General features: G+C 50.0%; 1 protein-coding gene across 1 annotated transcript; it reads right to left on the reverse strand.

Moving 5' to 3' along the window:
* Positions 1-3,083: 3,083 nt before the first annotated feature.
* On the reverse strand, positions 3,084-4,241 carry LOC122068946 (shikimate O-hydroxycinnamoyltransferase-like). The gene has a single exon (XM_042632856.1). The coding sequence runs from the start codon at positions 4,200-4,202 to the stop codon at positions 3,342-3,344; it is 861 nt and encodes a 286-aa protein (XP_042488790.1). The 5' UTR covers positions 4,203-4,241; the 3' UTR covers positions 3,084-3,341.
* Between the last annotated feature and the right edge of the window lie 8,072 nt (positions 4,242-12,313).

A 12,313-nucleotide genomic window follows, 5' to 3' on the forward strand; every position in this document is an offset into this window, starting at 1 on the left:
AATGTTTTACATATAAAAAAAGTCTCACAACTGAAATTAGGATTGGAATCCTCTGTCGTGCGACATGCCCTGTTGCACGCATCCAATAATCAGAAATGTCTTGGGTTGCATGCCTGAGCGTTCTTAATCGGTGGATGTGTGCTACATGCCTTGTCCTGCAATAGAGGAGCCCGATCATCATATAGTGCACCAAAGTATCAAAACCTACGAAATTTTGCATAAGAAATTAAGTCAAGTGTTTTCCGTCCAAGAAAGGACCCTATGCCTAGACACAGGGTCATGCACCCCCAAGAGGGGTACAATGGTCATTGCATGTTTCCTTTGTCTGTGGAATTCTTCTCCTCCTATTTCTCATAGAATTCTATCTCACTTCCATTTCTTCTCTTTCCCATAACATTATATCTTTTCTTTCCCTTTCCTTGTCAACCCAATCCATAAAATTTTGAACCCATCCTCACAAGTTTCTTAGATTGGGATCCTTTGTCACACAATACGTCCAATAGTGCGCATCCATCCACATAAATGTCTTAAGTTACATTTAAGTGCCTTGAACTATGTACCTAACCCTTTCTAGCCATTAAATGTGTGCTACAAATCCTATCGCACTACATACGAGTTTGGTCCCAAGTTTCCGGACCTCCCTTTACTATTCTAAATTCTTCAAAGAGAAATACAAACCCTACCAATGGGACAGATCATCCATGACCACGTTGACACCCATGTGTAATTGTAGATTGATTTTGGGTTTGAAATACCTATGCATACCATGATGGCCCACCCAACAAGGAAGTGAGAGTGTGATATTGGAAATTGGGAAAACTACATGATTATCCGCTTTTGAATTTTCATTTACCAAATTATGCACTCTAGGTTTGGGTTTACAAAATTATCCACTTCTGTGTTTGGGATTACAGAACTACCCAAAACATTATCCAACCCTCACACTCTTTTTTTTTTTTTTTTTTTTTTTTTTTGACATTTTTACCCTGCTTCACCTTCCCTTCTTCCTCATTCAGCCTTGCAACCCACCCCTGCTTCCCTTCCCTCACTTTCCTCCTCCTCCTCTCTCCCCTTCACCACCTGCGCAACTTCTTCTTCCCTATACACCCTCATCTTGTCCTCCGCTGCCATTGACGGTGCCGCTTCCATTTATCTCTGCCACGCCAACTCTTATCTATCGTACAAAACTCATTGGAGTAAACTGTCATTGTCGAAGTACATCTTCTTATAGCTTTCCCATTAGAAAGAAATTTTCTTAATTTCCTGCAAACAAGAAAAATCTTAAGAACCAATCTTCCCAAATATCTGCATTGATGGAGATGGTTACATCTTTTGATTTGTTTTTTATTGCTTGCAACTTCTCATATAACAGGGTTTGCATTGAAGCAGAATAAACATGCACCTCCCACTAATTTCACTCAATTACAATTTCTTATGCTCGTATCTTAACCATCCATATCCATCCATTTAACCCATATAAGATAATTAACTCCCCTATTATATTGCTAATACATTAAATAATATAAAATACATAAAATAATATAAAATATATTATTCACGTAACATTCCTTCCCCCTTCAAGTGTCCTTGTCCTCAAAGACAATGAAATTAAAAAGAGATAATAATTCCACCAGGATCCCTTGTCTTAATATGGAATATTCTATCTAGTGAAATTAGAATCATCTTACGGGGTGCCACTCTTATTGTTGAGAATGGAATCTCTTTAAAAGACGTCTTTTTGAAACACATATTTTTCTTCTTGTTCTTTGCTGTCTTCATCTTCTTCTTTTTCACCGTCTTCGTATTCTTCTTTTTCTTCTTATTCCTTGTCTTTAGCTGTGTCGGGTGCACCATCATGACTACATCTTCCTGGGGTGTTCTCAATTCGCTTGAAGTTACTCCCATTACAAGGTTGATTAGTAGTTTCTTAGCCATCATGGTAAGCTTTTTCCTGATGTTAGTAAGCTTCCCTATGATTTCCTGTTGCCCCAGTTGAAGTAAACGCACAGTGCTTTCCAAGTTCTCCAGTCTTTCGCTCATCCCTGGCTCTGATATCATTTGGTATGTGCACAATAGGGAGATGAGAGAAAATAGGAAGAGAAAAGAAAATTAGAAAAGAAAAATAGAGAAGATAGGAGAAAAGGTAGGAGAAGGAGTTTGGCCTTATAGACGAAACCAATGGCGTCCGGCTTGGATAAGGAAACCTACCTCTATCTTGGAGACAATTTAGGGATTCAATTTCTCATCCATTCATTATCTCTTACTTCACTATTTAAAATACATAAAGTAACATAACCGACTCTACCACTTCCTATAACTTCTCCCATTAAAACATGCATCTCCCACTAGTTTCACTCAATTACAACTTCTTATACTCGTATCTTAACCATCCATATCCATCCATTTAACCCACGTAAGATAACTAACTCCTCTATTATATTGCTAATACATTAAATAATATAAAATACATAAAGTAATATAAAATATATTATTCATGTAACACAACACCAATTGCTATCCATCACGGCAATATCAGCTACTGCCCATCGGCAACACTACCAACTGTTGTCGTGGGCATCATCTCATTGCTACGCTGCACATCACCCAGCCTTATCCATCGCTTTGCGCAACACCGCTACAACACCAGTCGTTGCAATCACCCATTCAACTTGCCCATCGGTTTGCCGCTACATTGCTCGTGTAACCTCGAGAACGCTGGAACCTAGGAGAATGCTGGAACCCAGAATAGGGGTTGGATAAAGATGCTCGGGAGGGAATTACGGAATTAGGGGTAAAATTGTCAACAAAGTAGGAAAATGAAGAGAAATCACTGTTTTGGGTATTTTTGTAACACCAAAACTTAAATTTGGGTAGTTTCGTTGACACAAACATGAGGTGGGTAATTTTGTAGATGGAAACTTGATCTTGGGTAATCTCGTAATTTTTCCCTGGATTTTTTTATTTTTTAAGGTAGAGATAGGAAGTTAATACATATCCTAAGAAAGAAAGAATTAATTAAGAGATTACTGTTTACCAAAAAAAAAATTATTGTAATCTTAAATAAATATAAATGAATAAAAATACACACCGTAGTTATTTATTTAATTTTTTATTATTACATTATAAGGAATTATCGGAGAGAACTTTACTCACATACACAAGAGATAAATCTTTAAATCATCCATACTTCTAGTGCTAGTTATTTAAACAGAGGCTACAACCAGTGCACCATATCCACAAAAATAAATACTGCAATCCGAAAAAAAATCTTAGATATCATAAATAAAGCTCGTCTTTTGCCATTACGAGTACAAACATATCGGCTGGGTCTGATTGTTCCTCTAGAACTCATAAAAAAGCTTCTTGAATACCTTCATGTGCTCAGATTCCAACGAAATTGCCAGCGATAGGGTTCCGTCGTTGGTTGGGCTTGGAAGCACGTAAGCCAAACCCTCATAAGCGATTCCACCGGGACCCATAAATATCGGCTTGCCCCACCCGAAATCCGCATCATGTATAGGAAGCTTTGCCCAGCTTGTGATCCCGAGATTGGGGCATCGAAAAGTGTGGGCCCCTCGAACCAGAGCCGTCAGATCAGGCTGCGACTCCAGGTAATCGAGAGCCGATCTCATATATTCATCATCCATCCGCATCAAGGCCTCATGGATCTTACACGCAGCATACGTCAGCAGATTGTTCGTGAGGTCACCGGACGTGGTGATTGGTGTGGCATTGAAAATGACATTACCGAAGTAACCTGCTGGAAGCGGGGGCTGCAATCTAGAACGTCCATCGGTGGCAATGTACATCTTGGTTTCCTGATCATCGGGAAGTCCACGTGCTTTACATACACATCGCCATACGTGTCCAGCCAGCATCTCGTAAGAGCTGTAGTTGATGGTGTTGCCGCCCTCCTTGGACTTAGCTTTCAGGATGTTGAGCTGCTCACTGGTGATCTTAAACGCGGCTTCGGAGGTGGTGCCGAGGGGACCCAGTTGGGAATTTGTGATTTGTAGAGGAGTTTTCATGGTAGGTGGGGGCTGGTACTCGATGTGATGGAATGCGGGAGTTAGTGTGTTCCTGGCTCGTAGGAGGGCTCTGTCAATAATTGGTGGGATGGTAACCTGGAATCCACGTGCCATATCGGCCCACGTGTTAATGAAGTGGAGACCTGACATGCCATCTGCCACACGGTGCTGCATCCCCACACCTAGGGAGACTCCACCACAAGTGAAACGTGTCACCTGATTATTGGTAAGCATTAGGAATTTTATTTTTGGTGATCATGCATAATTAGCAAAAACAGGAAGGATAAAAAAATAAATAAATAAACATGAAAAAACGAACTATGATATTAAAAAAAAAATGGCAAAGGAATGAAAATGTTACTGTTGCTGCCAAAAAACCCCGCGAGTTGGTCCTGCACAAGCACAGACGGCGGAGGTCAGGAGCTTTGTCCGGGGCTAGTCCTCCGATGCTCAAGTTAGGGTTGACCGCACAGTTTTCAGTAAGGGAGTAAGGGTGAGGGTCTGAGATCTTACCTTCTTCCTCTTCCCTCTTCCCGGCCCCCTTATATGGTTCTTCCGGTCTAGGGTTTTTTCTTGTCTTTTCCTCTGTCCTTCTCCCATACGGCCGTCCTTCTCATGGAGAATATTCCCCTCATGCGAACGACGTGATCGAGCGTGATTGAATCCTTGGAATCCTTATCTGGTGGACAACACGTGTCCTTTCCCCACCGAGAGATCAATTTGGCTGTATCAGTAGCCCCCTTACTCCCACTAGGAGTTTCTTCCTGTGGGAGTAACCAACATTTTTGCAATCAACGCTCTTTTCTTCATCACTTCCTTTCTTCCTCTTTTCTCCCCCTTTTTTTTTTTTTACTTTCGGCTCTATTCCTTCGGCCTTGGCCTTGCGGTCGACTCAGCTCGGCCTTACTCAGCCCCTGTCGAGGTGAGGACCCTCGGTCAGGTCCGTTCAGCTTTGGCCGAACTCCCAACCGAGTGGGGGACCCTTGGTCAGGCCCGTTTGGCATTGGCCGAACTCCCAATCCGAGATGCGGAACCTCGGTCAGGTCTGTTCGGCTTTGGCCGAACTCCCAACTGAGAGGGGGACCCTCAGTCAGGTCTATTCGGCTTTGGCCGAACTCCCAACCGATAGGGGACCATCGGTCAGGTCCGTTCGGCTTTGGCTGAACTCCCAACCAAGAGGGGGACCCTCGGTCAGGTCCATTCGGCTTTGGCCGAACTCCCAATCGAGAGGGGGACCCTCGGTCAGGTCCGTTCGGCTATGGTCGAACTCCCAACCGAAAGGGGGCCCTTGGTCAGGTCCGTTCGGCTTTGGATGAACTCCCAACCGAGAGAGGGACCCTCGATCAGGTCCGTTCGGCTTTGGCCGAACTCCCAACCGAGAGGGGGACCCTCAGTCAGGTCCGTTCGGCTTTGGCTGAACTCCCAACAGAGAGGGGGACCCTCGGTCAGGTCCATTCGGCTTTGGCCAAACTCCCAACCGAGAGTGGGACCTTCGATCAGGTCCGTTCGGCTTTGGCCAAACTCCCAACCGAAAGGGGGGACCCTCGGTCAGGTCCGTTCGGCATTGGATGAACTCCCAACTGAGAGGGGGACCCTCGGTCAGGTCTGTTCGGCTTTGGTCGAACTCCAAACCGAGAGGGGGACCCTCGGTCAGGTCCGTTTGGCTTTGGTCAAACTCCCAACTGAGAGGGGGACCCTCTGGCAGGTCCGTTCGGCTTTGGCCGAACTCCCAACCGAAAGGGGGGACTCTCGGTCGGGTTCCTTCGGCTTTGGCCGAACTCCCAACTGAAAGGGGGACCCTCGGTCAGGTCCGTTCGGCTTTGGCCATACTCCCAACCGAGATGGGGACCCTCGGTCAGGTCCGTTCGGCTTTGGCCGAACTCCCAATCGAGAGGGGGACCCTCGGTCAGATCCATTCGGCTTTGGCCGAACTCCCAACCGAGACGGGGACCTTCAGTCGGGTCCGTTCGGGTTTTTCCGAACTCCCAATCGAAAGGGGGACCCTCGGTCAGGTCCGTTCAACTTTGGACGAATTACCAACCGAGAGGGGGACCCTCGGTTAGGTCCGTTCGGGTTTGGCCGAACTCCCAACCGAGAGGGTGACCCTCAGTCAGATCCGTTCGGCTTTGGCCGAACTCCCAACCGAAAGGGGGACCCTCGGTCAGGTCTGTTCGGCTTTGGCCGAACTCCCAACTGAGAGGGGGACCCTCGGTCAGGTCTGTTCGGCTTCGGCCGAACTCCCAACCAATAGGGGGACCCTCGGTCAGATCCGTTCGGCTTTGGATGAACTCCCAACCGAGAAGGGGACCCTCAGTCAGGTCCGTTCGGCTTTAGCTGAACTCCCAACAGAGAGGGGGACCCTCGGTCAGGTCCATTCGGCTTTGGCCAAACTCCCAACCGAGAGTGGGACCTTCGGTCAGGTCCGTTCGGCTTTGGCCGAACTCCCAACCGAAATGGGGGACCCTCGGTCAGGTCCGTTCGGCTTTAGATGAACTCCCAACTGAGAGGGGGACCCCCGGTCAGGTCTGTTCGGCTTTGGTCGAACTCCAAACCGAGAGGGGACCCTCGGTCAGGTCCGTTTGGCTTTGGTCGAACTCCCAACTGAGAGGGGGACCCTCTGGCAGGTCCGTTCGGCTTTTGCCGAACTCCCAACCGAAAGGGGGGACTCTCGGTCGGGTTCGTTCGGCTTTGGCCGAACTCCCAACTGAAAGGGGGACCCTCGGTCAGGTCCGTTCGGCTTTGGCCATACTCCCAACCGAGAGGGGGAGCCTCGGTCAGGTCCGTTCGGCTTTGGCCGAACTCCCAATCGAGAGGGGGACCCTCGGTCAGATCCATTCGGCTTTGGCCGAACTCCCAACCGAGACGGGGACCTTCAGTCGGGTCCGTTCGGGTTTTGCCGAACTCCCAATCGAAAGGGGGACCCTCGGTCAGGTCCGTTCGACTTTGGACGAATTACCAACCGAGAGGGGGACCCTCGGTTAGGTCCGTTCGGCTTTGGCCGAACTCCCAACCGAGAGGGTGACCCTCAGTCAGATCCGATCGGCTTTGGCCGAACTCCCAACCGAAAGGGGGACCCTCGGTCAGGTCTGTTCGGCTTTGGACGAACTCCCAACTGAGAGGGGGACCCTCGGTCAGGTCTGTTCGGCTTTGGCCGAACTCCCAACCAATAGGGGGACCCTCGGTCAGATCCGTTCGGCTTTAGCTGAACTCCCAACCAAGAGGGGGACCCTCGGTTAGGTCCATTCGGCTTCGGCCGAACTCCCAATCGAGAGGGGGACCCTCGATCAGGTCCGTTCGGCTTTGGTCGAACTCCCAACCGAAAGGGGGCCCTTGGTCAGGTTCGTTCGGATTTGGATGAACTCCCAACCGAGAGAGGGACCCTCGATCAGGTTTGTTCGGCTTTGACCGAACTCCCAACCGAGAGGGGGACCCTCAGTCAGGTCCGTTCGGCTTTGGCTGAACTCCCAACCGAGAGGGGGGCCCTCGGTCAGGTCCATTCGGCTTTGGCCCAACTCCCAACCGAGAGGGGGACCTTCGGTTAGGTCCGTTCGGCTTTGGCCGAACTCCCAACTGAGAGGGGGACCCTCGGTCAGGTCTGTTCGGCTTTGGTCGAACTCCAAACCGAGAGGGGGACCCTCGGTCAGGTCCGTTTGGCTTTGGTCGAACTCTCAACCGAGAGGGGGACCCTCTGGCAAGTCTGTTCGGCTTTGGCCGAACTCCCAACCGAGAGGGGGACCTTCGGTCTGGTCCGTTCGGATTTGGTCAAACTCCCACCCGAAAGGGGGGACCCTCGATCAGGTCCGTTCGGCTTTGACCGAACTCCCAACCGAAAGGGGGATCCTCGGTCAGGTCCGTTCGATTTTAGCCGAACTCCCAACCAAAAGGGGGACCCTCGATCGGTCTGTTCGGCTTTGGCCGAACTCCCAATTGAGAGGGGGACCCTCGGTCAGGTCCATTCGGCTTTGGCCGAACTCCCAACCGAGAGGGGGACCTTCGGTCGGGTCTGTTTGGGTTTTGTCGAACTCCCAATTGAAAGGGGGACCCTCGGTCAGGTCCATTCGGCTTTGGACGAACTCCCAACCGAGAGGGGGACCCTTGGTCTGATCCGTTCGGCTTTGGCCAAACTCCCAACCGAGATGGGGACCTTCGGTCAGGTCCGTTCAGCTTTGGCCGAACTCCCAACCGAAAGGGGGACCCTTGGTCAGGTCCGTTCGGCTTTGGCCGAACTCCCAACCGAAAGGGGGACCCTCGGTCAGGTCCATTCCGCTTTGGCCGAACTCCTAACCGAGTGGGGGGACCCTCGGTTAGGTCCGTTCGGCTTTGGCCGAACTCCCAATCGAGAGGGGGACCCTCGGTCAGGTCCGTTCGGCTTGTCGAACTCCTAACCGAGAGGGGGACCCTCGGTCAGGTCTGTTCAGCTTTGGCCGAACTCCCAACCGAGAGGGGGGACCCTCGGTCAGGTCCGTTCAGCTTTGGTCGAACTCCCAACCGAGAGGGGGACCTTCGATCAGGTCCGTTCGCCTTTGGCCGAACTCCCAATCGAAAGGGGGGACCCTCGGTTAGGTCCGTTCGGCTTTGGATGAACTCCCAACCGAGAGGGGGACCCTCGATCAAGTCCGTTCGGCTTTGGCCGAATTCCCAACCGAGAAGGGGACCCTCAGTCAGGTCCGTTCGGCTTTGGCCGAACTCCCAACCGAGAGGGTGACCCTCGGTGAGGTCCGTTCGGCTTTGGCCAAACTCCCAATTGAGATGGGGACCTTCGGTCAGGTCCGTTCAGCTTTGGCCGAACTCCCAACTGAAAGGGGGACCCTCGGTCAAGTCCGTTTGGCTTTGGACGAACTCCCAACCGAGAGGGGGACCCTCGGTCAGGTCCGTTCGGCTTTAGCCGAACTCCCAACCGAGAGGGGGACCCTCAGTCAGATTCATTCGGCCTTGGCCGAACTCCCAACCGAGAGGGGGACCTTCGGTCAGGTCCGTTAGGCTTTGGCCGAACTCCCAACCGAGAGGGGGACCTTCTGTCAGGTCCGTTCGGGTGCAAACCTTGAGGCTTTGTACTCTGACGTGGCGACGCCATTAATGCTCGGGTAGTCGTATCGTCTTTCTCCCCATCTATATAGTGTGGGGGGCCATTTGTGGGGCACTTTCCTTTTCCCTTCGGAGAGCTTACCTTCGGCCTCGGTGTTCTTTTCGGAGCTTTCGTCTTCGTCTTGACTTCCCCTAGTTTAGCGACACCCAAAAAAGTAAGTGATGTCTTCCTCGTTTGGCTACAGCCCATCGTCCTCCGGGAGGACGAGGCAAAAACGTAGGCATAGGAGTCCAGGGGAGGTCCGAGGGTTGTCCTTGGATTCCACTGACTCTCCCTCCTCCCGCGACTCATCGTCCGTGGCCTTGCTGTCGGGGTCCGTGGGTGGCTCCAACGGCGCAGGATTCAGGGAGAGGGTGCTTGATTCCCGAGCTCAGACCTAGGAGCCTTTAGAAGTGGAGGCTCTGAACATCGTCTCCACGATGGATGAGCCAGAACTGGAGGAGCTAAGGGCCTCCTTCGGTGTCTCGGACGCTTTCGAGCTCCGTTTACCCAGACCATCCGATTGAGCCAGCTATCGGAACTCCGAGGAGCTGTGCTTGTACAAGGAGGCATTTAAGGCCGGCCTTCGGCTGCCCCTCGACCCCTTCTTCACCCAAGTGTTTCGGCACTATGGGGTATGCCTGTCACACCCCGTTCACACTGAACCGGGTCAGTGACCGGGTTAACACCGGTTAACCCAAACCTGCCAGGATCATCTGATACTGTATTCCACCACAGCATACACACAACTATTATAAGCTCATCAGGTCAGTGGAAGACTAGCTTTACCTGTGAATGTTCCCATAATACTTGATACCCGAATTGTGATACAAAAGTTATATACATGTGGGCCCGAGGGCATGATATTTACACAATAAAAGTACAATTCACATATCAAGTACATAAAGGAAACCATCAAAATAATCAGAGTACACAGCTCGGCTCGACATCAAAGGCTAGAGCTCAGCTCGGCTCGACATCAAAGGCTAGAGCTCAGCTCGGCATCACATGGTAGAGCTCAGCTCGGCCTCAGAAGTGGAGCTCAGCTCGGCATCAGAACTGCGGTCCCGCAGCACAACTCTCGCACGAGTAGTCAATACGGTGCTCTAACTCCTCAGGGGCCCACCAGTCCTCTTCAGGGAACTCGACTGTGGGACCCACCCCGTGCTCCTCAGATGTATGACCTGCAAAATCATCTAAAAAGGGGGGTGCCCGTGGGATGAGCTCACTAGCTCAGTAAGTGGTAAGATGGACCACACAACAGTCCACACATCAAAACACAATCATATGCTCTACATGCCATGCTATACATTTTAAATCACATCCACCTAAGCAACATTACTAAGTCTTCGGTTTTAGTGCTACTATAGCCACAGTGCGCGTATACTCTGGGTACGAGCCGCGAACTCCATCCCACGATACGCCCATAGGGCTGTCGGAGAAGGCCCACCATGAGTACTCAGAAAAGTAAAGACAATGCCGTCCACCGGCTCTCAACAAAAAAGTAAATGACTGAAATTAAAGGTGCTGACTCCAGCAATTTAAAAGCAGTACGATTGGCCCTCTTGAATGTACCATCGGGGTTGCCGACTGTCCTATTGACCCGCCGGGCGTTATGCCTAACCGCCACAATGACCCGACAACTGCGACCACTGCTTCCCCCCAAATGATAACCCAACACCTTAACCCCTGTTGGGAAGGGTCGTAGCACGGGAAGGTGAAATCCTAATACCGCATGCTCCTATATGACAATAGTACGATTGCATAGTGCCATCGCGTCCCATTCCACAGGCCACCAATGCACTCGTTTCCAAGCCCACTACGGCATCTAGTCTATCAATGCATCATGCACCATGATGTCCACATTCAACATATAAACATCTCATTCAATTGGCATTTAGAAAGTAAACATAACACATATGCATAACAATGTGAGGAATGACTAATCTACATAGCATGTTCATGATGGCATGGCTAGACTAGATATAATTAAATGAATGCCAACCAATGCCTTGAAACAAGGCCAAACGTCCTCTTCCCATTTACTTGTAGTGTACAAGGATTCCCGTTCGGTACGGGTGAGATCCAGTGCGAATCGGGTAGGATTTGGTGAACCTATCATAATTGAGCGGGGTTAGTACTTCACCATTTTAGAATCAACATTAACACGATCCGATGACAAAATCATGTTTAGAACGTTAAAAGAAGGTCACACGTCCGATTTGGGTCCAATCGGACGTAAGAATCACATTCGGGGCCACACAGGTGGGTCAGACAAGTGGGATGTCTGGCTCACCGGTCCTACCCACCGGTTTGGACCGGCGGGTAGGGGCCCGTCAGTAGGGCGCACCGGTCTGGCCCATCGGTTGGGCCAGGGGCCCCTGCTAGGACCGGCGGGTAAGGTGGCCCGCCGGTTAGCCCGCCGATTGGGCCCGTCGGTTGTTCCCGAAGGCCCCTGCCCTCTCAGGTGGGTGCTCACAGGCGGGCTAGATGGCCCACCGGTTCCACCCACCGGTCTTGGCGGGAAACCTGCTGTTTTTTCCCAACTTCCTCCATTCTTTGGGGATTCAAATGGGGCTTTTCCCAACCCATTCTTCACACCTTCAAGGTCTTATAGGATAGTTCTAACCTAGATCTAGGTTAGATTCAAGTGATGGGAAACCATCTTACCTTCTTTGCTCAAGAACAACTTCAAACCCACCAAATCACTTCAAACCCACAATGCTTCTTCCACCTTGTCAATACCTCTTCAAATCCTTCAAGATCAACACATAAATCATCTATTAAACCTTAGATTCATCATTTCAAAGGGGATTTACAAGATCTCAAGAAACCCTACTCGAATCAAGGGTTTAAGCTTGGGTATGGTGAATGTTCAAAAAACCTAACTTTGCTTACCTCCAAATGTAGATCTAGAGTTGAAGATCATTCTTCCGGCGCCGGAATGGGAAGATCAAGCTTCAGCGCTGCTGAAATCCTTCTCTTCTTCCTCTTCCTTCTCTTCCCTTCTTCTTCCCTTTCTTTTCTCTCTCCTCTTTACTATTCTCACCAACGTACGGGTGTCATAAATGGAAAGAAAAGAAAATCCTAAATGCTATATATATACTTCCTAAATAACTGAATAGTGCACATGGATGGGTCACTCAGGTGGGTGGGTGCACCCACCTGTCTGCCCACCTGAGGGCCAAAACTTGGGATTTTGACAGAGTTCGGGCCTGGC

The sequence above is a fragment of the Macadamia integrifolia genome, unplaced genomic scaffold (genome assembly GCF_013358625.1).
Source record: "Macadamia integrifolia cultivar HAES 741 unplaced genomic scaffold, SCU_Mint_v3 scaffold491, whole genome shotgun sequence".
NCBI lineage: Eukaryota > Viridiplantae > Streptophyta > Magnoliopsida > Proteales > Proteaceae > Macadamia > Macadamia integrifolia.